This window comes from Pieris rapae, chromosome 3 (assembly GCF_905147795.1).
Source record: "Pieris rapae chromosome 3, ilPieRapa1.1, whole genome shotgun sequence".
Taxonomy (NCBI): domain Eukaryota; kingdom Metazoa; phylum Arthropoda; class Insecta; order Lepidoptera; family Pieridae; genus Pieris; species Pieris rapae.
The window spans coordinates 3,653,464-3,680,844 of record NC_059511.1 but is presented as its reverse complement, the minus strand read 5'-3'; the positions used below and the strand labels follow the sequence as shown (position 1 = coordinate 3,680,844).

General features: G+C 31.4%; 2 protein-coding genes across 6 annotated transcripts; one reads left to right on the top strand and one right to left on the bottom strand.

Moving 5' to 3' along the window:
- Nucleotides 1–661: 661 nt before the first annotated feature.
- Nucleotides 662–16,720, bottom strand: LOC111002942 (coronin-6). 5 transcript variants are annotated; one of them, XM_022273241.2, is made up of 12 exons: nucleotides 16,604–16,720; nucleotides 15,711–15,854; nucleotides 14,837–15,034; nucleotides 7,583–7,705; nucleotides 7,127–7,401; nucleotides 6,777–6,884; nucleotides 6,028–6,202; nucleotides 5,646–5,709; nucleotides 5,493–5,581; nucleotides 5,002–5,142; nucleotides 3,450–3,686; nucleotides 662–3,279 (listed from the first exon to the last, which is right to left on the bottom strand). In XM_022273241.2, the coding sequence occupies exons 1-12, from the start codon at nucleotides 16,619–16,621 to the stop codon at nucleotides 3,097–3,099; spliced, it is 1,755 nt and encodes a 584-aa protein (XP_022128933.2). In that variant the 5' UTR covers nucleotides 16,622–16,720; the 3' UTR covers nucleotides 662–3,096. The 5 variants fall into 5 exon arrangements, with proteins under 5 accessions (XP_022128933.2, XP_022128934.2, XP_022128937.2 ...); XM_022273242.2 differs by having other exon boundaries at nucleotides 3,450–3,665; XM_022273245.2 differs by lacking the exons at nucleotides 15,711–15,854; nucleotides 16,604–16,720 and adding an exon at nucleotides 15,460–15,520.
- A 221-nt stretch (nucleotides 16,721–16,941) lies between these two features.
- On the top strand, nucleotides 16,942–26,840 carry LOC111002943 (TLC domain-containing protein 3A). The gene is made up of 7 exons (XM_022273247.2): nucleotides 16,942–17,122; nucleotides 17,543–17,643; nucleotides 20,388–20,549; nucleotides 20,918–21,080; nucleotides 21,381–21,557; nucleotides 22,689–22,919; nucleotides 23,138–26,840. The coding sequence occupies exons 1-7, from the start codon at nucleotides 17,102–17,104 to the stop codon at nucleotides 23,270–23,272; spliced, it is 990 nt and encodes a 329-aa protein (XP_022128939.2). The 5' UTR covers nucleotides 16,942–17,101; the 3' UTR covers nucleotides 23,273–26,840.
- Nucleotides 26,841–27,381: the final 541 nt, after the last annotated feature.

Below are 27,381 nucleotides of genomic sequence, written 5' to 3'. Positions count from 1 at the left end.
CTCAGCAAGTTTTTTACCATAAATCATGACCGCTTGATAATCGCTCTCGAAAAAAGCGGTATACGCGGATCCTTAACTGGTGGAGGAGTATCTAAGGAATTGGACGTTATCTGTCAAAATTTATCGGACACTTAATAGGCTAATATCATAAAAAGGAATGGCACAACGTTCTGTTTGGTTGGTTATTTTTCCTATACTATTATTTTCTAGACATATCGCGAATAGTTTGTACAAGGTTGTTAGACTGATGGGAATAGAATCACTCTAAAAATTGAGTATTTCTTGTTGAATAATTATCGTGCTTATTAGGATAATTTTACAATGAATGCAGTTTTTCCGTGATAAGTTCTTTGTAGGGTTTCTTTTGGCTCCCAGTATTAATTAAGTTCGATCATTCTTTCCGTTCGGTCCAGTCGTATTTTAGCTTTTTCTTTCTATTTTATATATGTGAACACCAATTTTACACAAACGCTGTTGTTAAATCTTGGCTGACAATTTGACAATTACAGTTTGTTCTCTCGTTCCTCGGCATTAACAAACCCAGCTTGTTGCGAGTGATCCTTATTTTCCCATTTTTTTTCCCATTGATTTGTGTGGTTTTAAATTGCGAGGTGATTTGGATCGAGAAAACAGAGATGGAGAATTGGAATAATACTACCAGTGAAAATAGTAAAATAGACATTTATTTCAGCTCAACTTACACAACTGCAACATTTTGAGTATTTACCTAAACCAACAAGGCACATCATTTCGAATTGGTCTGACATATTTAAATGTAATGAATATAATGCTATCATTTACACTATAATAATATTAACATTTCTTTCAAGTACAATCAATAAGACAAAGTTATTAAAAATGGCAATACAAAGTTAAAGTTAATTCACAATAATACAGAAACATTATGTTGAAAATTAATAGCATGTCAATAACAATTAGCACCAGTATTGCCATTTAACAAATGCTTATGTGGCCCTTATAAAGGCTAATTGGATGCTAAACTTAGCTATTATCATATTTTGTAAAATGTCATGATACATTCAATCAGCCAATGTAGTGGCCAGTACATGAAACAATTAAAAATGTCAATGGTCCACATTTTAGAAAACGACAATGAATCAAGAACATTGAATAAGGTCATAACTATAAAACATTAATTTTTATTTTAACTACTTACATTATGAGGAAATATAAAATTAAACATTTTTAAAAAGTATTAAAATCGGCATAGGATTGTATTTACATGACTTAATATTATTTTACAATCAGATATTATTAACATGGAGGGGAAGACCTAAAATACTGGCAACCCTAAGGCTTATGCACCCTTATTCAACTTAAGACGATTTAACAGAGGTATATTTCAACATCTTTTGGCACCTCATAGTAAATTCATTTTTTTATTGTGCGTTTTATTTTACTATTTTCATTTTAAATCTTAGTATTTTTCTATAAATCGGTTCTTATTTACACATTCTCAGGAAAGACGTTATTATAAAAAGCGATAAGCCCCATTAATTAGATAATAAGCTTTTAATAATTTGGCACAATTCATAAATTCCAGTGGATTAATTTTAAATGTGTTACCTCAGCTACGAAAATACTAGCTATCTCTCCCTAGCAATAGTGTTTAATATGGATTTATAATGCAAGGGGTGGACATGTTATTATGATCCTGCAATCATGCGGTCCGGCACAACAAGCAATTATATAATTTACAATAAGTACACAAAGCTCGATAATTCCTGCGTTTACACAATTAAAAGCTATAAAAACAAAATAATACAAAAAAATATAATTGAAAACTGTAGCTTCACATACGAGGTACGACATATAATAATTTACACAAATAATAACCTTATACTTAAAAACAAGCATTTCATATAATCTATACCATACTTTGCCATGTCATGATCTTAAAATAGAACATCTAAATTACGCCATCTTACAAAGTAAAAAAAATAATCAGTTATAATACTATTTAATTTAGACTATAATACTATGCTGTCGCCGATGACAACACAAATGGGTGATCATATTTTATAACGATTTTCATTAGTAGATCTTAAATGGTCACCCATCAACATTAAAGTGTCACGTGTCACAATGACATGACTAGCTGTCAAAACACCGATGACGGTAAAAAGTATATTTAATAATTTTAATTACTTTATTTATTAGTGTAGCCTGAGTTAAAGTGGCAGCAAATACTTATTTCAATGATTCCTAATTTTTGTGACTGAAAAATTATAATATTAAGGCACATTAAAAATCTTTTAGCTTATATCCTATAAATTTGAAAAGATATTAATATTAAAAAGAAAGCATTATAAAAAGACTAAGCAATTGAAAATATATCAATAGCCTTCGTTTATATCGTGGTACTATTATTATTGAAAATTTAGCGAAGAAATAAAGCTTTACCATAACTCTTTGTCGTTTGAAACTTAACTATAAACCATATATTTTTAGAAATCATTAGAAAAGATTTACACATATAAATGATTAGTCAAATGACGCAAAATTAAAACAGCCGTTATCGAAGTACTGAAGACATTTTGTCTTAAGAGGCAATTTAATGTAGCAACATTAAATATACTATAGGATTCAATAATCTGTGTCATGAAATTTGAAACTTTTTCGTCTGATAAGACAGAATTGTCTATGCTTTTCGCATTCAAAAAACCTAGCTCGAACGAATAACTGAGCCACTTTGTGATTACATTAATTTAGAATATTTTATTATTAAATTCACCATTAGCGACCAAGTTAGCGCCAATTTATGAGATTTGATACAATTAATACAAATCCCTCCTTTATTTACTTACAACAAAATTAAAATATCTCAAGACGCGATATTGGAAAGCCAACCAAATCTTATCTTCTGATTTATCTCATAACTAAAAATAAATTCCTAAAAACTCTTAGTCACAAATGCACGGTATTTTTTTATTATCATAAGATTTTGGATTAAGCTTATAATTATTAGCACTAGGCTTAATCTATAAAATCGCGTCTTGAAATACAGCTTGACAAATGTTGCGTGTTGACAACTGACATCTGTCAAAGTTGACACATATGTCTAACCGGTGTCACTCACACTTCGTCGGGCGCCATATTCTCTTCGTGATTATGGTCTGGCTGATCAGGGGCCGGAGAAGGTATGGGTGGTATTAAAGATTTTACCGTCGCTTCCAGCGCACGAATACGGTTTTCCTGTTTAACGACCACCGATTTCAGTTTACGTATCTCGTCGGCGAAGTCGGATAGTTGCTTTTCCTAAAACGGACATAACAAAATCATTTAACAGAATTTTGATTTGAAAATATCTTTTAACTGACAATGTAAATGTGACTTTAATAATTATTGTTTAATTAGCGTGGTTTATCTGGAACTTAATACATAATAGTGAATTTACTAATCTGTATATTACAAATGCATATACGTACAACAAGAGGATTCAAAGTAGGCGGCGGCGTAGCCGACGCAGGCGTTCCAGCGTGACTATCCACTCGCGGTGTCGGTGATCTATTATCCTTGTCTTCTTCATCTCTTCTCCTCTCTCTTTCTCTCTCCTTTTCTTTCTCTCTGTCCTTTCCAGTGGCAAGGGCGTTTGTTCTTTTAGTAACAGTAAGCTGTTGTGCTCGACCACTCACGTATCCTCCCTGGACGACAAGCGCTCGTTCCTGCATTTGGTTCAAACCCCCCCAGAGAAATTAATCCTGTCGGCTTTTGATACTTTACATCTTAGGTTAAAAATCTATGGCCAGTTTGACGTTCTTCAATGTTTTTTTAAATGCTGAAGGCAAACTTGGCACTTCTTTATATTGCATTTAAATAATGTATGATAATATAAATAACTATAAGAAGAAAAATCTTAATTTTAGGTTTAGACATTATGCTCCATAGAAAAAACTAAGAATGATCCCAGAATTTAGCACAAATAGATCTAAAGGCCAAGTTAGTAACACAACATCTAATTAGTCCACACAACACGCTAGTTAAAATAAGCCAACAAAATTCACACTTCTCTGAGGGTGTTAACCGAATGCATAAAAAAATCTAAAAGGCTGATATTTTTAGAAAAAACCTTTGCAACAGTATCGTGTCTTGGAAACGCCAGGTTTTGTAAAAAATCAACCCTTTAGACATGAACAAATTCATCGACATTTCAAAGGCTTTGATAATGTTCAATAGTTCAGTAGTCAGCTCCAATATTTGCCAACCGTTTGAAATGTCGAAGAACTTGGGGTTATAGTGATCCATGATGACCAAATCATACTGGTATCATAAGCATTATGCTAACTTTAAATTTAGGATTTTTTTTATTATTATCCTTAAGGTTTACTTTAGATCAGAATTAGACTCGAATTCGTTTTTATGAATCTTTGAAATTTCTAATTTGTCAATGAAAATCTACTCTCAACAACATCAAATATGTCAACTATGTATGAAGTTGATCATGCTCTTGTTAGTGCTCAAGACGACATTGTAACACAATTTTTACACTGGTGTTGATTGGCACTAACCTGAGGTCAAAAACGTATTAGATTTGACATACGTCAGTGACATTAGCGTAAGTCTCTGAATTTGTAGGTCTGAGTTAATTTAAACAAAAAATGAGATAGACTCATTAGCGTATAATAAATAATTGTTAAGGCAAATGGTATTTCATTTGTACCATACCAAACGAAAATATCTTGATGAATAACATTTGGTAACTATCAATACTGGTTCTTATGGAGTGATACGTATACGTATTTTATACGTACATCCATACATCGATAATGATATGATAATATTAATAACCTTATATCATGCTTAAACCAATATAGTTACTTCTATTGAATCCAAAAATACAAAATATTGGTTTATCAATTTTTTGCAACCAAGGCAGATCTTGCTGTATTAGTACGAGAATATAGCACTTTGTCACAGCAAAAGTGTAATGGGATTTTGGTTTACTACAACCATCAATACTTCTCATTATTCTGTCCATACCTTCAAAGACATGGTACATGGCTCTGCATCTTCTCCTGAGAGCCACTCGTCAGCCGTGAGGCTGGCTTCATCAGACAACGTGTCGGGGTAGAGGTCTTCTTGGAACAGCTCCGATTTACGAGGCACCGTCATCGATACCACCTAAATCATACATTGTAAACGATTTAAAAATATTTCTTGTATTACGTCTTGCAGGCGTGTTTTATCACCCATTGCCAAGGGTTTTTTCTATCACAGATAGTCAAGAATATTATTTTAACCATGTCTCCTTATTTCACATAAAAAATTTCGCGGTTTTCAATAAAATTTAAAGCAAATTTCAATCCACGTCTAATTTGATTTTCGGTTCTTAGTAGAAATGTTTGATTTCAGGTTTTCAGTTACTTATCATCTAACAAAGTATTAGTCGAATAAACGTTCGAAAAAGACTCGTTTCCGGGTTATCTTAACAATTTATGAAACAAAGATTGGTGGACATACAAAAACCATACCTGGCACAGCCCGGAATTATTGAGCCTGTAGAACTTAGAAATTTCGCAGGTAGCGACATCACATCCACGTTTGGGCATCATACCGATACCTGGAAACAAATTTATAAATCAAAAATTTGTATTACGCTCAATCAACAATATAGTTAAAAATACCTCTTTGCGGATCTGGCGTTTGGAACGTATTGATGTAATGTACGAACGGTGGTTCTGGTGTCACCTGGAATAAAAATAATATTGGTACTTTAAGTTAAAGATGGAATACTTTTTTATATCATAGGTCAAAAAAACACAGTTCTGAAGTAGTTATTTAATGGAGAAAATTGACGTGTTTTCATTTCTAGTTTTATTTCTATATATTAAAAGGCAAGACAGTAGTATATAGGTATAAAAAATAGCATATCAAAAACAAGTCAAACAAAAATCTATACGAAATAGTCAACTGAAAGCCCTATGGCGTGACTGCAAAAATATCAAATTTGACTTATAATTCACATTTGTAAAATAATAAATAAATGCATATTCCTTTTCGTCTTACCTCAAAGTATCTGATAACAGAATCTCCTTTTCCACACAAATAGATGAGGTTAGTGTCAGGGTCATACAGTGGAAACATGACTCCATTGCTAGTATCAATCTCTACAGTCACTATGGGCTCATTGAGCGCATCCGGGGTACGAAGTGTGTATTGACGCTCCGACATTCGGCTGAAACTGTTTAAAGACGTCTTTCTTGAGTTCTTGTACCAGATATTGTTTGTTTATAATTTTGATTAGACGATTAATTACACTCGATCGGAATTTTTCGTCAATAATATTTATTATATTTAGAAAGTAAATGGTATTTAAGTCAAACATAAATAAGGGTTACATTTGAGTATAATAAAGAACGAAGGCAATATCGAGCACTGTATCGGAATTCGAGAATTTGGAATGAGTTGGTTTGGATCTAATAAGATTGTTTCAGTAGTAAGCCTGAAAAGGTTATGGGCGTAGCTAGGTTTAAAAAATTTGTATTTATGTGACAGTGGGCTTTATCTCATTGTGTTAAAGTCCATTATAGGACACATCATAGTGGTCTAAAAGTCTTATACGGTACGGTCAATAAAGCAACCGGTACCTAGTCGCAGTTGCTTGGTATTACGGACAGTCACTCTAATTTATTTAATTAACATTTTCAAATACGAAACTAAGAACATAGTATCCGTTAGATCTAATTGTTAGTGAAAATAATTAATATAAGCTGGTTATAAACAATTACCTGTACTTAGAATAATTAAACACTCACCCAGTCGTGAACACAAGGCCATGTTTCAGGAATATAGCTCTGGAGGCTTTGCTGCCTTCGTGAGCTATCGCTTCCGACTCTACCTCGCCCTTTCTTGGGTCTATTATCCTGAAAAGTAACATCAGAGCTAATTGTAATATTTTCTAGTTACTAAGGGCCTGTTTCACAATGTATGGATAAAGTACCAAATAGCTATGCAACACAATTATTCGACTGACAGTCGTGAAACGCAACAATAGTGTTTATCCTACCAATAAGTAATAAATTGTTTATTTGGAACTTATCCGGACATTGTGAAACAGACCCTAAATATTCTAGAGGTTTTTCCGAGGTGATAACTGCAATCTTACCTGATCTTCTTATCACGGCACGTTGTAACTAGCTTCGACCCGGTCCAGTTCCAGCAAGCTGAATAAATGAGGTCCGGGTGACAATCCAAACTGATTAGCACCTCTCCAGTACCAACATTCCATATCGCAATCTGGTTGTCTGATCCAGCGGTGAGTAGCACGTTCTGAGCGGTGGGATGCCATAACACGAGGCCCACTCGACGTTGGTGGTATACGAGATCTACTACTGGTTCCGTTAACGTTCTTGATATTCCACCATCAGGGATTTGCCATACCTGAGTTGAAATGGTTTGATTCAGTTATGCCGACTTACTTATTTGAACATTATCCATCACAGAAAAAAAATAAGAAATATGTATGCCGAACTATGTGATTATACGCCATACATAATGACGTTTTCTTATTGGTATGTGACAATTATCTAACTCCTTTATTATTTTAAAATGATTATTATACCTTTACGACACAGTCTTCAGAGCCGCTAGCGATGACGTTGTCATTGTGTGGGCACCACGCGATGTCCAGCACCGGACCCTTGTGTCCGCCCACTAGTGGATGATCAGCCGGGATGCGGCCCACCTAGAAGATTTATGACATTATTTATTTTGATCACTAAAAATAAGTCTCTTTAAATAAAATAATGGACGTCATATAGGAGTTATATTTTTTTAAATATTTTATTATACTTCTTTTGGCGCGTTAGGGAAAAATGATGAGTGTACATTTTTACGATGCCCGCGCTGTCACTAAAAAACCGACACCCTGAAGTTAGCATAGTCATAATTTTCAAATAAAAAAAATTCAATTTTATAATTGTGTAGAAATATTTTTTGTTGTGATATTTAAATAAACTTTATTTAATTTATAACGAACTGCTATAAGCTGATTAAACCTTCCAATGTATTAAATACCTTTTTTTTTCTTTTGATACTGTCGTTTTTTCTACAAACGTAGAATAAGGCGAACGATAAATTTTTTTTAAAGGTTTTCTTCTTGTTACGCCAAAATATAACTTCTAAGGCGTTTACATAAGTACCCACACATTATATTTTTTTGTTATATGTCATAATTAATAGCATATTTCGAATTTAATAACAATTAATAATAAAATTTTCATCATACTTCTTAATTACGAATATGCAACATTTAGTAAAAAACATTGTTGTTTAACTTAAATGTTATTGGAAAATAATTTTCTACTCAGTTTTTTAATGGAAACATTTGTACAGCTACTACATCAGCCAGGAATAGTCCGCCCATCTAGTAAATTATGATTACGCGTCTCAAAATAGTACATCTCACCTACTACGCGTCACGCTTAAAATACCAAACGCAGCTAAAATTATCGAGGTAAGTTTGCTAATTATACTCTATGACAAGTTTCCCACGACTAGTCAATATATGCGATTATCGTTTGATGAAGTAATTTTATACGGCACGTGTTGGTATAATCTATACTCAAATCGCTTTAACTATGTATATGTATAACATCTATGATTTTATTGTGTATGAACATACTTTTACTAACCTTTTTCTATGATAATAGTATATAAATATAATTTATTTATTTATTAATCCTTTATTGCCTTATACAAAAACACACATAACAAAAATAAAAAAAACAGTTACCAAAGATATAAGGCAAAGGGCGGCCTTATCGCTTACAAGCGATTCCTTCCGGGCAACCCTAATGAGAAACAACGATAAAGAAACACCAACAGAGGGTAGAGTACAAAAAATAATTAAGATTAATGTACAAGTAAATATAACAAATTGTATCGTTTGTACTGATTATAATTATAGCTCATAGAGGATTGCAATTAAAATAGCAATAGAAACTAAATATATGAAAATAAAAGTGAGGAAACAGAACAAGTACATTCATGTACTAAAAAGATATATAATATACATTTTTGTGTACTTATATATGATTCAATGTAATTAATATAATATAATAAGGGATAAAAAACGTAGGTTAATTGATACTTTGAGGTTTAACTAATTATTGTAGCACGTAATTGATTTTGTGTTAGAGGCGATAACCATTAGTTCAGTTTATCTAATCTCCTCACTTGATAGTGAATTTGGCTTCACGTGGTAAGAGTGGATTTTTGGATTTTATATAACTTTTTATATAAAATCCAAAAATATATTATAGAGTACAATAAATCTTAAAAATGTCAATCAAAATACCTATGCAACAATTATATAGATTGACATGTATCAACTTTCTACTTATTTACATGTAAATCGCCACACTGTCTAGAGGCCAGTGTTTCCCAACCCCTTTCTATGCCATGCCTTAAGCTTTGTTAAAATACATGTTAAATTAAAGAATCTTAAATGATACCTATATTTTTAGGAAGAAATTACAATTTTTAACAATACACACCTCCACAATAATCAAATTGTGTAACGTTGGTAAACACCGGTCTAGAAAGTATACGAATATTTCAATTAGTACAATTTATGTATTTCAACCAAGCTCAGCTAAGCCTATCCTTTTAGTTTAATATACTGTTGTATTATCAACAACAACGAAAAATCCTATGGTTTGCTGATAAATCTACTTCCGAAGATTACTACGATAAAGTTTCTTACTACTCTCAAAAGCTAGATCGATAATGTATCTAATGATCGAAACAAGATAACCGAATGTTAAGTTGTTTTAACAATTTCAGTAAAAAGAACTCAATATTCGTTAGTAGTTCTAATTACTTCATTACAATTAACAAAAAACAGACTAGTCTTCACGCAGCCGTGAACAGCAGACGTGGTCATCTTATCTCGGACACCGAAGTGCACACATATATAGACATGCGTTTATTTCAGAATATAATGTTCACCTCAGAAATAAGACCAAAAATGTGTCCTTTATAAAAGCTACAATATAATTTTCATCACGAAGACGTCCTGAATAACACAAATAGAAACGGGGACAGAATAAATTTAAACCACCTGAGCTCATTTACACGAATATTTGTTAAAATTTAGGTCACTTTCACATCGGTAGCAGTTTTTGAGGTAGTATTTTAATTTCATTACAGCGTGCGAGTCTCATATCTGAGGTCGTAGGTTCGATCCCGGCTGTGCACCAATGGACTTTCTTTCTATGCGCGCATTTAACAATTGCTCGAACGGTGAAGGAAAACATCGTGAGGAAACCGACATGTCTTAGACCCAAAAAGTCGACGACGTTTGTCAGGCACTGGAGGCTGATCACCTACTTGCCTATTAGATTTAAAAATGATCATGAACTATTCAGAAATCCGAAGCCAAGACCTAAAGAGGTTGCAAGGCCACTGATTTATTTTTTATTAAATTTTAATTTCATATATTACATTACGTTTAAATGATTAAGTTTATATTAACAGCGTATGATAACAACTATACGAATAAAAAATGTATTTTACGACTTAAGAAAATATCCATTCAAAGGCTTTTTCTTAGTTACAAGATTTTGTAAACAGGAAGAATATTGTTTAACAATGTAAACACGGATAACAATTACTAATATGTATACACGATACCATGTATCAAGTTCATTGGATCACTTGTCATGTAATCATCGCGTGTTTATTGACATTGCGTCTAAACCGCAACTAGTGCGAGGGTAGTCGGTAGTAACACACTTTTCTGTAGGCTTAGAAAATTTGTCGACTCGAACTATCATTTTCATACAATTTTAGTTTTCGACTTTCTACATACACTCCTGTTACGCCATCTTGAATAAGCCTAGTCTGATAAAATCTTGGTACAATAGTTTAAGCTCCCGTATATCAAATTTCATTAATAACACTACGGCAATAGATAAACATTTTGGCATCTATAATATTAATTTAGCTTTTCAGTAAATAGTGGTTTGTTATTTAATGATGTTTACAGGACTAAGGTCTGATATGAATCATGATACTTTAAATCATGTAACTTTATTGAACCGGCATACAGATTACAGACTAACAAAACTTGGGTTTTAAAAAACTACGACCAAAGCAGTGTAAAGTAAGACCTAGGAGCATGTACATTTTTTATTTTTCGTACCACAATAGGTCTTTGGTAGATAGTTATAGTATATGTATATGCAACAAGGCACTTAGCTGTACGATCTATTGTAAATGACTCATATGCGCAGTCATAACACGGAATAATGAAGCGAGTGATACCACAACGATAACTTTGTTAATGCTTTATTATTCATACAGGCTCGCACGTTTTTATTACGCGAACAGATATTTATATCAAAACCAATATAAACAATCACCAAAGCCTATGCAAGCTGTACATCCGCACGTCAAACAACAGGCATTTTTATATTAAACTTTAGGAATAGGAAAATTATGATAAAAGGTTTAAAATTTTAAATATTTATATTACAGTTTTCTAGACCTACAGTATAAAACATTATTATCACATCGCCATTCGGACATTAAAATATGTATTCGTTTTTCGTATTTACTATACCATTAACATAAATATCATCTGTTTTATTTTTTAAATTTTTACACAATAGTAAAGAGAGTAGCAAGAATCTTGTATTTGTTGTATTTTCCACCTTAGAAAGGAATCTAGACCTTCCATTGACCACAAAACATCCCCGGCAAATTGAATTAAAAAACTAATAGGTTATAGGCCGAAATCTTACAATTCCGGTCGACTCGTTTTCAGCGGGTCGTGTGCCAAATAGCGAATATCATAATTTACCACGGTGCACACGCCACGTCTGCAGCGCGTGGGAGGACCCTCGCGTTGCCCAATAAATGTGCTTGATATAAACAATCACACCTAATAACAGTTTTAAACTAAACTAAAGACTTTTAAACAAGTATATCAGCGAAACAGATCAATGAATGTGAATTGTAAAAACAAACTGAGAATCGAACAATTTAAAGTGCGTTTATATCATACAATTATTTAAATTTTCCTCAATCATCAAAAGTCAAGGCCTATGTTGCATATTTCACCACGTATTCAGAAGGTAGATTTTTCTTTATTTCATATAGCTACCGGTCAAAGCGAAATCGTCCATTTAAGTACACGCAATGAGCATTACATAAATGGAAACCTGCACATTCGGAGAAAATTCATCAGGAAGCACATATTAGGCAGGTTGCGATGCGCTGTACTTAGGGTTGACAGTCAACAAATTATTATTATTTACCAATAAGGTATGAACATAATAAATTTCATATAGCAATAAGATAACAAAATCTCATCTCGACGAGCGTAGGAAGTCAATAGAAGCTTTGTCTTAAAACAAATATTATAAATTAAATTGTGGCTACAACTGTTCGTTTTAAGGCTCAAGACTGTACCACGTGTTTGCGTACGCCAAATTACTCATATTGTCGATATAGAACTTTAAATTCGATATTTAATCCTCCTATAATGCTGGACATAGTTATATACAATAAAAAAAGTAAAATAAATGACAGCCCTAAGCCTTAATCAAAGCCGCTCGTCTACTAACTACTCAGGCAGTCTATTTGCGCGTTTGTTATGATTTATTGAACCGAGAACGATCTTGACACACTTGACTCGTGCTTCCTGTGACATGATTCAAGGTCAGATTTGGTTACCTGCAAATATCTAAGTTTATCTCTAATCCAAACTAGCCGTCACGCCTCATTTTAAAATAACATAAGAATATAAAGAATGAAAGCAGTAGGTAAATCATTAAAATAAATGATTTATCCCACAATGACTTTGATTATTATTTTACTTCAAAAAAACTAAAATTAAGAACGGGAAAGCTTATCTTAAGTTACAAGTCAATATTTCCAATAAAAATAGTCTTACAGTAGTTATTATTGGCAATCAAGGAAAAAAAGTGATGTGGACATAATATATAAAAAATTATGTTTTCGAGTGCATTGTGTTCTATCTATTGTTCCATATCAGTAGCATGTTGCACCAAAACAATGAGTGTTTAAAAAATTCCATTAACTATCATGCTGCATACTAATATCACCTTTATGACAATGAATTTAAGTTGAAATTTTTTATCTGTGGAAACTTCCTGTGATAATGCATATTATTGGTGGTTCCTATACAGATTATATACATATTTATATATAAGTTTTGTTAATGATGTTAACAAAAGAGCTTGTGAAGATGATTTTAACAATCCTTTTGACTTTTTATTATTATTAATAAATTTGTTTCTCATGTTGCAAGTTAAATCTACATAAGAATCCACATTTTAGCATAAAAAACGGCTGGCAACAAAAAAATTTTTGGAGCAATTATAAAAATACATAAAATAAAATAATAAAACCACTCTAGGCATGCTTTGAGTGCTCTATTCCCCACAACTGCTGATTATGCATTGTGTAAATAAGTATTTTAAGATAGATTAAATCCCCAAAGCCTACATCTATAAGGATAATAAAAAAAATGTTCTGATATAAGAGGCAGAGTAGATGTAATGTATATAGCATACTCTCTGCACAATTTCATCACATCATTGCTTAAAACTACAGGTTTTTTTAAATTCAATTTGAAGTACCTTAATAAGAAACAAAACAGGTCATATATAGTGGCAACTCAATTACTTCAGCCTTGAGTATATAAAGTGGCCTGTTTCTAAATGTCATTGCAGCGCCAACAAATATTTTTCAGAATGTTGAGCCCACAATAGTTTATTTACTATATTATATATATTAGGTTATAATAACAATGTTTATATTAAATTTTAAAAGATAAATAATGACAAGTCAATAGTACAGGTCAGGAAAGGATCAAAGTTTCTAACAAATAAATAAGCTAATGAAATTAGTTTAGCTGGTATTATTTACATACTTGCTTGTCATATAAAAACTTTTATTGTATTTCCTGTCTATATGTTTACTCACAATAATAATTTGAAACAAACATTTAAAAATACATCTCAAAAAGTGTTCCAGAGAAAAATTAAATAATTCTCAATAAGAAATTACATATATGCAATGATATTGTCTTGAGTTAACTTAATTATATGTATTAATTGTATGTTTTGTCATATTTGCTTACTTATACCTATAAAATGAATTAAATAAATTAAAAAGCTTATAATACTTTTGCAATAATAGTTTAACATCCATTAACTCTTGGATGTAAATATAAATCTTCTTGTATGTTTGTAACTTAACAATTTTAAATGGATTTCAGAATGATTTAAATTTACATGATTTTAAAAGTATGTATTTACAGGATATGTGTACAGGATACAGGATAACATCTTTCAGGTAGTAGAATATAGTTTTCCATGTTTACAAGTAACAATAACTGACAGATTGCAATCAAAGAGGAAGGATTGTTTATAATCAATACTTTATTTTCTTATGATAACATATCTGTACATAGAAAAATGACAGATTAAACCGCAATTAATAAAAATAATAATGAATCATTTGCTACTGCGTAAATCCACATGTTATTTATAATAAAAGATAATAAGATCTACTTAAAGTCTAGCCATCTCCATGTTTATCAAACTGGCTCAGCAGTGAGCAAGCTACAGCTGACAAGCTCACTTTCATATTTTTAATATAAGTATGGATTGCTAAAACCATAGTTTTATCTGGCACATATTTCATTTTTACTTTTTCAATAAACTAAACTATGAACTAAATACAATTGCAACTGTTTTCTTAAATGACATTAAATATTATATTTGGCTCTTTCAATTAGCGGGAAATTCGGCATTTATAAACATTTATCTAAGTCGCTTACCTTATTGTGAGGTAAAACAATGAAGGCACCTCCACCAGCTGACTCTACGATGATGGCCAAAAACTTGGGATTTACAGCACAAAACGTAGAGTCCCAGGAACTCTTTGACACTCTTATATTATCGTAACACTGTTCCCTTTTTAACGCCTGCCCGTAAACGTGGCGAAATTTTGAACTACGAACCACCCTAAAAGACATCTGCAAAACCAAAATACTCCAATATATCACTAAATTCACACAACAATAATTTCATTTCAATAATTTCACGTAAAACATAACCTATTTATCACTGTATGACCTATTTTGCCATAACTTATTTTAATTACGTATCAACACTCACTTTTGAAATGAAGAAGAAAATTTAATATTACAAGAAATATCACTATGAATTCATTTGAATTATCCTCGTTTTATTTAGACAAATTAAAATCGAGAGCTACTAAGGTTCGAAGGGAGGACGGTTGAGAAAACGAGCGAACTCCATATTTGGTAATGCTTACAGACGACTACTTAAATAATGTCTTAAAAATTAATTAAACATTGCACAGCAGTTTAATTGTCGTAAAATTAAGTAAGCATTTATATCGAAGCATAAGTAAGTACAGTATTATTCTAAATATTACCGCAAGTTTTTGATTATATTTTGTTACAAATGACAAGGTATATCCTTATTTCTGAACGCACTTAGATAACGTCAAATTTTAGAATATTGGGATCGATATGACAGTTGCAAATTGTAACATTTTCAACTGTCATCGTTATGTGATCGACGAAGTAACTCATATTAAATTAAAAAAAATCAAAATTTGGAGCAGTTGCTAAACATGATAAGTTTATTATATCATTAAAGGACTTATGATAAAAAATATCTTACTTTTGGTTGATCCACGAAATTGTCTCTTAATTTTTCAATCGAAGGTCGAGAGCCAAAGCTATAGCATCGTTCTCGGCTGTATCTTTTTGAAACTTGAGGCCGTTTACCACTCTTGTTTGAGAAACTACTTGGTCTTTTTAATTCCTGTATTGAAATACGATAAATTTATACAAATATTAATAATAATCCATTATAAGAAAAAATATGTGAAGGTGTCTTTGTTTCCTTTAATCCGATTTTATTTTGATCTAAAGAAAGCGCTGACACCACTAATTATAGTCTCATTTTTATTAATACATACTTAAGAACAATTGGGGAGATTAAGATTATTTTATATATAGGAAAGGAGACCAAGTGAGTACTTGGTCTCCTGATAATGTTATCAGTCTACCTGCTTTAGCAGGTATGTAAACGGAGGAGCTAAAGCTGACATATACCTTTACGTTACCGTGATCTTATTGATGCTTAGAGGACAGTCACAGAACAAAATTTTGCAGTCGTATATATCCGACATGATTCATAATTTTGTATGTTACGTTTCAGGACTACAACTATAACCCGATAAAACTCAAAACTTTTAAGGTTGTACGTGCTACCTAAAAAGTAGACACTAACATCTGGAAAAACTTTTGTCTTCGCATAATAATTTTATTTGGACCAACTTTTCATCTATAAAAAGGTCATTTAATGATTCCATATCTTCCGGCCGTTTCATTTATATCTCTTCCAGCACTCTCAATGGATGGTTCACGTACTGTGGCTAAAGCGGCTAAGTTTTATTTTCTTATCTTTAAGTTAAATTAAGAGGCAATCTTTGCACTTCAATGCAACTAACTGATTATTTAAATAATCACACGTGTTGTAAAAGATAAATATTTGACTATTGTACATACCTTAACTTCCATATCCATAACTTCTAACTTTCCACTCTAGAAATAATTGATTGACTAAATTTTTGCTAAAAATGCTGAATATATTAAGTTGATGAACAGCACCCTTAATATGAGTTTTAAGTACTACGAATGAAATACCCTACTAAAAGATAGCACAAAGCTGAAGGGAATTTTAACTACCCTCATTTTATGCACGAGCTGTTTTTTTATGGTGTAATACATATTATGTATAAACTTCGGTGGAATGAAACATGACATCTATCATCATCCTTTCTTTGATATTGACAGCAACATTCAACACTTATTATTTTGACGGTAAAATTAAAAGTTAGATTTGACAATTATGCAGGTTCAAATTTTAATTTCGGTAGTCTTGTAATAATAGTAAATGTGCAAAATACTATATTTGATTCTATGTGCTAGAAACTGTTTAAGTTGTTAAAATGTTTTAATCATTCTTTACATTTCTACAATATTCGATAGATCTAAATAAACATAATGGAAATTGCCAGTGCAAAGGTAATTATAATTTATTTAGATAATTAGTACAATTTCTGCAGTATTATCCTTGAATGGCGATACAAAAAAAAACATTTAAATTGTACAGTTTATCTAATTTTTAGCAATGAGTTATGATGTAACAGCTTACACTTCTTAACTCATAAGTCAACATGTTAGGTGCATCAATAAAAGTAAGATAAAACTACTTTTATAGAACTTTTCAGGTAGGGTCACTTAAAAGGATTTAAAAAAAATTATTTGATTAAAAAAATATAAATTAACCATAAAAGTTTTCTCTCACTTAAAAATCTTTCTGACTTGTGAAATAAGAAAACATGATTTGCATAAGGTGTTTTAAACAGATACAACACACAGTATATAACATTATTACTTATGTTATGTTAAGAGGCAACTTAAGTTTTTTTATTCTTATTTTAGGCACGTCACCATAGAGTGGTGTTGTGTATACTTGGAGCTAGCAATTTGGCATCACTTTTGGCAGCACTTCACCTTGTTATTCACCTTAATCCAGAAGATAGGTAAGTTGTTATAAGTGGCTTTGATCAATAGTATCTTGTATTACCCCAAAAAGGTGGGATAAAAATAAGTATAAGTACTAGTCTAGTATGTTTGCCTGACATGTTTCTTTCCATCAAGTATGAAAAACATCTTTATATTAATGTATTATTTTATTACATGTATATGTTTTGATTATTGATTATATAAATTTTAAGTGGAAGTACCTACTTGCCAGTACTGTTGACCTATGTGGATTCAGGTAGTCATATTGTTTAGTCTTACTTAATAATATTAAGTAGAGACTTTTTTCAGTATAAAATAATACCTACCTTATTTTGGATAATCAAGAAATATAATAAGAATGTTTGTAATAAATTACATAAATATTTTAAAACTTAGCTGATGTGAAGAGTAATTAAAATGTTTGCAATATGTGACGTAATGCATAAGAATGAAAAATTATATTTTGATGTAAGATTTTACTCCATAATTTGTTAATTTCTTAAATACTTGGGGGACTGAGGCTAGCTTCAACATCAATGCAGAAACTTAAAATTTGCCTATTAAGTCTTTAGTAAGCTTGTTTCTTCTATTATTCATATTCTTTCTTAGATTTTATTAGGTCAGGTTTGCTGGCTTAGTTGCTAACCCCTACTTTGTACATGCATATGGCATGACACATTTAGCTTTGAATGTCCAGGGAAACATTAATTTTTTAGGCTGGAAAGCTCAAACAGTAGCTCTTGCTCTAGCACACGTGTGTCACAGCTGGGACTAATACTTATACTAATTCTACATAATGTAGTGTTTCACTCATAAGGGAAATTATGAATGACACAGATTCTGTAAGATAGTCTCATCCACAAGAGCTTTATTTAAACAAAAAAACTACATTATGTAGACAAAATTAAGTCTAGCTGTGTAGTAGGTTAGGGTTTAAATACTGAGTTTGTTTTTGCTGACTTCTGTGCCATTGTGAGCTTGTATGTTTATTATGATTGAAAATTGTGCTTCTATATGACAATACATCATTGTTATTCAATTGTTAAAAAGACATTGTTGAGAGTTAGAGTGTTAACTGAAAAGTTATAATGATAAGAATATGGCAATAAAATGTGTTCATTAATGATATTCATTGTTTTTATCAACCATTTTAATTAGTAAGACAATTAAAAGTCAAGTCACAATTTTATGTGATAAGTGATTGTTTATTTTAAAGCATATGACAAATATGCATATATACATAATATGTATCTTATTACTTAAATGGAAAATAGACAATAATACAATCAGGTAAGTGGTTTTGCCTGTATTATACTAAATTAGAGATAAAGAATGACAAGCCATACTAATTTTTTATATATTTATACTAATTAAGGCTTTTTATTTAATATTTGTGTTAAACTAAGTATAACGTGTGAATTAATTTCTAAACTACAAGGTTATGAAAACTCTACAAGGTTGGTTTTTAAATATAGCGCTGATGAATTTCGGATGTTAAACTGGATACGACTTTGAACATTAAAATTTGTTTGATAATTGCAATAGACAACACGTAAAAAACACTTGAGAAAATTCAAGAAGAAGAGTTCTTGAAGCTTAGACGTTTGCAGTTAGTAATTGTGTCAACCTTAATAGGATTGTATGAAGTTTTCCCTTCGCAAGGTTGCAAGAAATTTATTTTCAAAACGTTATCATAAGTGTAAAATGTTATCATACTGTATCTATATTAAAGGGTTTTACGTATTTGTTTTTAATACGTCGTTAATCCAGATTCTGGGTGTTGGTAGCCATAGGCGACACTTTCAGTTTACATATGCTTTCGATTGAACCCCCTGTACTAAAAAACATGAAAAAAGATACTGACGTCGATTAAAGATCCAAAGACTTACGAATTTAAGACGTTGCCTTGATCGTGGCACCTTGCGTTAATCTCTCAAACAATAAACAGTTGAACATTCGATAAGAAATCATAAATTTCATCGTCACGAGTCAAGTTTTATTATGATTTGCTGAATAATATTTTCCAATGCGTTCACATAATAAATTATCTATAGTACGTGTTGAATGTACCGCAACTCCCTAAAGGAACATACCATTGTTGCGCCGAAATATACAATAACGTCATAATACGATTAACATTTTAATTGCATATCATATAATAATAGTAGATTTTTCGAAAATTGTACCCAAAGCCTCGCCGATTTATAACGCCAGGCGCGTGTTGTTGGCGCCTAAGTTTTCATTCTTAGTTTATCCATTAATATTTTAATATTACCAAAAGCAACAATACAATTTACTCATCAAAGTCGTTCCATATGGGGTTTATAAACTAAAGTTATACGTAAGGCATGGGTCATAAATGCGTGTGCTTACATCTTCCTCATCTATATTTATTATTTGAGCATTACAACAATAATTTTATTTTGAATACATTTTGTTTCGTTTAGATAAGATGATTTGTATTAAATCAGTGAACTACATTATAGATGGCACTGGTAACATTTTTAATTAATGACTTAGAAAGAGTCATCAGTAATCTCTGAAAATATTTTACTCTTATAGTAATACTTTACCTATACAAGTAAAATAGAGTAGATTAAATATGGGTCTTAAAATTTAATATAAAATGTTGAGCCTTCAACCAGATCAATTTTCTATGTTAGACTTTTACGTTGACGTTCTTCTTCTATGTTGACGTTAGTTCTTTTAAATAAATTTAGATGTATAAGGTTTTTGTTTAATTTTATTCGGTTCATTTCAGAATATCAATAAAACGCGGAACAGCGCTGACACTGCTCGGCTTCGTCTATTTTATGACACTGTTCGAACTATTTAACGTAGCGGCTCTCTTCACTAGTCTCGGAGCGAGGTTTAGACACAAGTTCAGATTGAGTTCGGGCGATGTACTCGATATTACAAACAAGTGAGTATATACGTAGTTCCACTGGTACTAACTTCTAATGGTTTATATACAGGTCATGTCTAAATAAAAATACTTTTATATTAGACTTGGAAGATACCCTAATGAATAAATGATAGAACCTTATGTTACGCTTGTATCTATTATTTAAACTTTAAAATCATATGAAATCCAAAAATGTATATTCTTTGAATTAAAGTAAAGCATCCACTTATTTTTCTCGTTCTGTACTGACAATTCAGACCTTGCCGGCAACACTTATTACTTATTACAGTGTAGAAAGAAAACTATATGGATCGTTCGTACATTCGTTTCAAGGTCAATGTTTTCAGGACACATTAAAAAAATATTTTTATTCGATAATACTTCAGATTAGTATCAGCTGTGCAAGCAGCGTTTTCTTGTGCGACGGGCGTGGTAGTCTGTCTGTGGTCATGTACAAGAGATCTGATGCGGTCCTCACATTACATTTCTGAAGCCTACGCGTGGTTTGGTGCGGCCTATTTCTTTTATGACATATGGTCTATGTATATGGTAAGTTATTGTGTGTTTTATGAAATATGGTAAATTATCATCAACAATTAAAATAAAGATTAAAAGGAATATTTCTATTTGTATTGATATTTCATTGTATGTTGACAATAACAATATTCTCTTTGTTTTCTGACTCGGATATATTTCTTTATTAAGTAAAAGATAAAAGGTTCAATGACATTGGGCGAATGTTTTTTATTTGCTAGACTACAAAAAAAAAGAGAAAAAAAAAAGAAATGAATTATATTAATTATATTTTCTTAGGAAATATTGTAATACAGTTGGGATATAATTTTTCAGGTACACGTACACATGACCACTAACTCGAACCGCCCACAAACCACGAAGCAGTATCTTCCATCTGGTGATGCTTTGGAGCCTCCGAAGAAACCCTCATTTTTTGCCTACTGCAAACATGAGCCAGTGATTCTGATGCACCATCTTTTCATTGGTGCCTTCGGATTTTTAGTCATTGTCGTAAGTATTATTTACAAACAACAGTTTTTGCGTCTATTGATTGATTAAATTATCATACTTATGTTTTTGATGTAAGCATCTGCCTAATATTTTAAATTAAAAATAAATCAGTGGCGCTACAACCTATTTAGGTCCTGGCCCCAGATTTCTGAATCTGTTTCATCATCATTTTTAAATTTAATAGGCAAGTTGGTGTTAAATGCGCACATAGAAAGTAAGTTCATTGGTGCACAGCCCGGGATCGAACCTATGACCTCAGGTATGAGAGTCGCACGCTGAAGCCACTAGGCCAACACTTGTCTTAATATATATTTTAATTTAGTAAATTTATACAAATTTGCAAATATTGTTAGGATTTATCATTGAATTTGTCAATATAATCCAATTTCATTTTAGAGTAATTAAACACATAGATTCAATAATTTTGCAAAGTGCACCTCTGCACTATTGTCAGTGGATATGAAACAACAAAATGTCAGCTTACTTTATACAGGTTACACAATGCTAACGATTATTTCCTTATCCTCGATCCATATCTTCGGAGATAAATGGCTTTGGAAAAATGCGTTCGGTGAGAAATACGTACAAGGTCGTAACATACGTTGGACTTGTATATAGGGCTTTCAGTTATATTGCTTATATATTTAAAGCCTAAAATAAACAAAATCGAATTTATAAACACCACTGATTATAAAGTAAAAACATTATTTATTCCTAAGTTTAACAAAAAATAATTATATATTTCAACGTTTTGACTTACCTTGAAAATGTTATACAAACTTGCCAAGCGTTGTTCTGACCTCACTAGTACTGACATAGAAAATTTAGAGGCAACTTCTTGCCTGTTATATATTATTGGCAAAAGTATTACGTTTAAAAGAGATGTTACACCTTGTTTCCTCATGCATGGACACAATGTGAAGGGATGACGCAACTGGAAACGTGATATTCTTTCACATGGTCCATGGTATTTAAATCTTGTTAGGCAAAGAAAGCAGATTAATTGCCTATTTATAAAAATAAATGTTATTAGGTGTAATAGCTCCGGAAATGATGCGAAAATGTTGTAGTGCCAATGTTTTTTTAAAATTTACAATTGGAACTCATATGTACATACCTAAAACTTTCCAGTACTTCCGCGGTGGGTTGGGCGATTGTGTATTCGGATTTGTTTACCTCATGGAGCTATCCACTCCATTCGTTTCGCTTCGTGGCATTCTCTCCCGTCTTCAACTCAAAAAGTCTCCAGTTTACGTGTACAATGGTCTGGCGATGTTGGCCACCTTTCTGGTGTGTCGTGTACTGAGTCTGCCGTATGTGTGCCTGCTCTACAGTCGGGCTGCTAGTATGACGTATTTTGAGGTAAGTTAACATGACTTACTGTGAAAATATAATATTTATTTATTTTATTAATATATCAATGACATTTTTCATCAATTTCATTGTCTTGTAATTAAAAAAAACTAGAAGTTATGCTATGCCAGAACTCGACAAAATTGGTTCAGTTAGTTGTGAACTAGTAACAATATTTTTTTGTTAAACTAATAATGCTTGATACAGTAGTAAAGTTTTTCCCACAGGCTATAAAATCCCTACCCACGGGTTGTAAGATATCCATCTGCATCTTACTCTTACCCCAGATTTATTGGTTCTACCTCATGTCAGCTGGAGCTGTGAAACTCTTCTTCAATCGAATCCCCGTTAAACGTAGTTGATCATACAATATTCCTCTGCTTTAGATTTTAGGACGTTTAATGCGCGTATGATGCTCGCATGCGTTAATATATAATGTATTCGCAAAAACCATGTTGAGCGGTAGGCTTATATTACAATACAAATAACCTATAAACGCTAATAATATACACGTTAAAATACGGGCTCATACGCTGCCAACGTATACGTACAGTTTGTGACTATTTCGAATGTTACGCCATATACGTGAGAGGTCAATACGTTAAACCTTAAAAAGGAGATAATGGACATTTGAGAATATCTTATGGTAATGCTAGTCTGACGGTATATTAATTGAGAATTTAATATTTCTGTTTTTTTTTTATATTATATATAGGCCAATCATTTTCTTATTTGTCTTTCTTAATGAATCTGAATTCTATCTAGTTCTTGCATGATAAAATATTTATGATAATGACTACGAGGTTCCCGCATTGTATTATTTGTTAGTAGCACAAATCGTCTACATTGAATGATAGTGGATAGTCGAACACGCATTCCCTCGTTTGCGTTAACTGGCGCTTGTATGCTACGTAAATTTTATGCGTTGTGTTTGACATTTCTCGTATAGTTTTCAAATATTTCTTAGTATTTTCTCGTATTTTTATTACACGATGAGCTTACAAAGTTCATCAATCTGAGCTTATATGATCGAATATTAACACTGTTAATCATAGACTATTATTTCTGGTTACCGATAATTGAAAATATACCAATTGTTATATTGTATATAAAACTCATTAATGTGAACATTGAAGTCACTAATTTTCTCCTGTTTCAAACTATATGGAGTATGAAATTAGTATAAGGCTTTTTATGGTAACAAAGTTCAAAGTCGTGTCATATATATACATAATACGTATAAGAAAATGGTTTAAGAGGCTCTGCAGTTAAGAATTACGACCGGATAGTTAATTGGAGTTTTCACCTTGAAATAATAATTTTCATGTAATAGTTATATACAAATTCGTCAAAAACAAAATTCGAAATTGTGAAACAATATTAATTGTTACTGAATTAAAATGATTTTGGATCTTCTGTAATCAACGATTATAATAATTTACGTTAAAAATCCTTATAAATGATACAGATTTCGAAATTTTCAATGGCTAACGTATTAACGAGCTCGCTAACGAGCATTAACTCAACTTAGATAAGGCATCTATTGAACTTGGACCTGTAGAGGCCGAATGAGACTTTGAATAGCAATTGCTAGTTACGAGCCGTAGTTTTAGCCTATAAAAGAAGGGCTGTGATCGATTCCAGGCCATGAAATGTACTTTCTACATAGGAAGCTAGGACATTTACGAACGTAAATTCTTGGACGTAAGACAAATCAGCATGGTGCATATAGAAATAGTTGTTTCACAACAAAAAAGACAATCGATTTTGTATTACTTTAATCCTAATTAACTGTATGAGTCAATTAGAGCTTAAATATTATTCGTTGTTCACAATTAAATTACTAAAAGTATAGGCCTAGTGTTTGTTAAAAATTCATAGATTTATTCTGTTTTCATATTTTTGAGTAAAAGAGTATATTTATGATGGTGTACGTGTGTTGTATAAGATTTTTAACCAATACATCTCATTAATTAAAAATAATTTGACGATTTAAACATACATCATAGTTATATGCTGAATGTGTTTATATATTGTTGGGGATTTTGCTTTGACAATTAAAACGAGGTACAATGATTGCTTGTTTTTAACTGGCAACTTGATTTAATATAATTTGTTACGATGGCTGTGTAGGCATGTCCAAGTTTTGGTTATGGTTGATAACACGGGTTTGGATAATAGGGGTAAAGGAATTAATGTGAGTTAGTATCTAAATCTTACATTGTTTTTAATGCTATGGTGTTTTGTGAAATTTGATAGTTCCAGTATTTTCATTTATTGCGTTTGCTTAAATTTATATTATTTTACTTTGAATAGCATCGTTTTTTACACTTTATATAAATCTCAATACCATTTATTGTGATATTATTTTAAATGACGCACAACACTACCAGTGTAGTATAGGATATTCATATAAGAAAACAAAGATTAAACCCAAGCATCCATAGTCAAGGCAAGTTAAGAATTCCTAATCTTTCAAAACCACATTTTATTAATTTTAGAAAAGCAATGACTTAAAACCAAAATATCTCACATAGGGAAGGGCAGTTAAATTCATATTATTTCATATGATCAATATTAGCCGTATTTATAAGAATAATTCTTCCATTACATCCCAAGTCGATGAGAGATGATGAAGAAGATGGAGGAGTTCGCATAAAACTTGTCTTTGTATATTATCTGCAATTCGCTGTCAACGTCAAAGCTTGTAGATAATTGATTTTTAAAATAGTTAGCCTTGTTTTATACTGTTTGATGTTACAACGTACTTTCACGTTGGCCACTATTTATTGATATAACGGGTATATACGAGGTAAAGTAATTGGAAATGTCTTATGAATATTTGTAAATCTATCGTAAGGTTGCTTTACCAACCTGCCTATAAAGCTTTTTTATTTAAACCGAATATAAATATTATATTGTAGCAAAGTTAATGCCTATAATCTTTAATGTTGGTAAAGCAATTTTCTGAGTGTAGAACAATGTGCTAGGTCTCTAACGATAGATTAATGTCTAGAACGGTGCTTTATCGTGTTGTAGTTGTATTGGATGTTTAGAGCTAACTTTGCCCCAATCTAATAAGCTTGTTAAATTATTATTAACTAGACGAAAAATCATTTCAAAAAATTTTCACGTACTATCAACAATGTTGCGCCATTTCAAAATGTCTAGTAATTTCTAAATAAACCATCGATTTTGCCTGTGGTACATATATTTTTGAGATGGGTGTTCGTATTCTTACGCGGTTGATTTATTTTTAGTAATTAAATAAAAAAAAATGGCTCGAAAAATTAATAATAAAGCGGAATACTAAATATTCAATTCGGGTAAAGTTAGCGATTTGTATTTGGTATTAGATCTGAGTGGGTTTAGGTGACGTTTTCCTCCATGATGATACTTCCACTTTTAACTTTGCATTTTATATTTTTATATTATTTTATCAATATATGTTAAATGGATTTTATACCATTGCATTTTTTCACATTAAACATAATTTAACGGTTGCCAATAGATATAAAAGCAAGATTCCATCTAATATTAATTTACAGCTGTGATTGCGTTAATTTTAATTGAAAATATAAAACTGTATATGATACAATCGTGGACGGAAAAAATATTGGAATGTAAAAATTAAAACATTTATTTTATAGTACTAAAATAGTAGTGTTTAGTCGCGTTATTCCAAAATTACCAGAGAGCATAAAAAACATTGAAAAGCTAATGCAATAATGCCAAATAACATGACATCTGAAATTGTATACAAACAAATAAATTTTTATTAGTTCCAATATTTTTCACGTTTTGAATAATATAAAGATTCGAAGTATCGCTTTTTATTTAAATGTTATATACTAATTTAGTATCGACTATTGAAGGAGGCCTTTAATTTTATTTATTTTGTGGATGTTTTAATAAAATATGTATAATGAATGTCTGCATTTTTATTTTTGATTTCCTTGCTAAATTTATTTATTAAGAAAATTTACAACACAATACAGAAATAGATGTTTATATATATACATAACAATGTTGACCAATTAAAAATCTTCACATATAGTTTTTTCTTAAATAAGATGGAAAACATGCCAATTATTTTAGTTGTAGAACAAAAAAGGATATTTAATTAGTTGACAATGAATCATTCATTAATCATTATGATCGAAATAATTTTGTGTCAAAGCTCTCCTTGCCTTCACCACACTCGTGGCGAACATATCAATGTCAATGTTTCTCCCTCCATAATTTGTAATTACTTTAGGTACATATAATAGGTTCATTTGTCTTAGAGATTTCATATATGTACGTAGATTCAATTTGCTTAACAGCTCGGTGCAATCGACCGTAATAGTAGCTATTTTCATTAGGTATACGGTCTCCGCAATATCACGTCGTATTGACAATGGTTAATATAGAAATCTTTACACCGGTCTCTGTAGTCAGGAAGCGAAGTTTTGGTCTTATATTGCAAGTG

What these genes read in the sequence shown, in the direction of transcription:
- LOC111002942 (XM_022273241.2), bottom strand. An exon ending in GGCCTTGTGTTCACGACTGG is followed by an intron (nt 6,203 to 6,776) that starts GTGAGTGTTTAA and finishes GTCTTTAAACAG; the next exon opens with TTTCAGCCGAATGTCGGAGC. An exon ending in ATAATTCCGGGCTGTGCCAG is followed by an intron (nt 5,143 to 5,492) that starts GTATGGTTTTTG and finishes TGTATGATTTAG; the next exon opens with GTGGTATCGATGACGGTGCC.
- LOC111002943 (XM_022273247.2), top strand. Translation starts at nt 17,102, where the DNA reads ATGGAAATTGCCAGTGCAAAG. An exon ending in TGGAAATTGCCAGTGCAAAG is followed by an intron (nt 17,123 to 17,542) that starts GTAATTATAATT and finishes TTCTTATTTTAG; the next exon opens with GCACGTCACCATAGAGTGGT. An exon ending in ACATATGGTCTATGTATATG is followed by an intron (nt 21,081 to 21,380) that starts GTAAGTTATTGT and finishes ATAATTTTTCAG; the next exon opens with GTACACGTACACATGACCAC.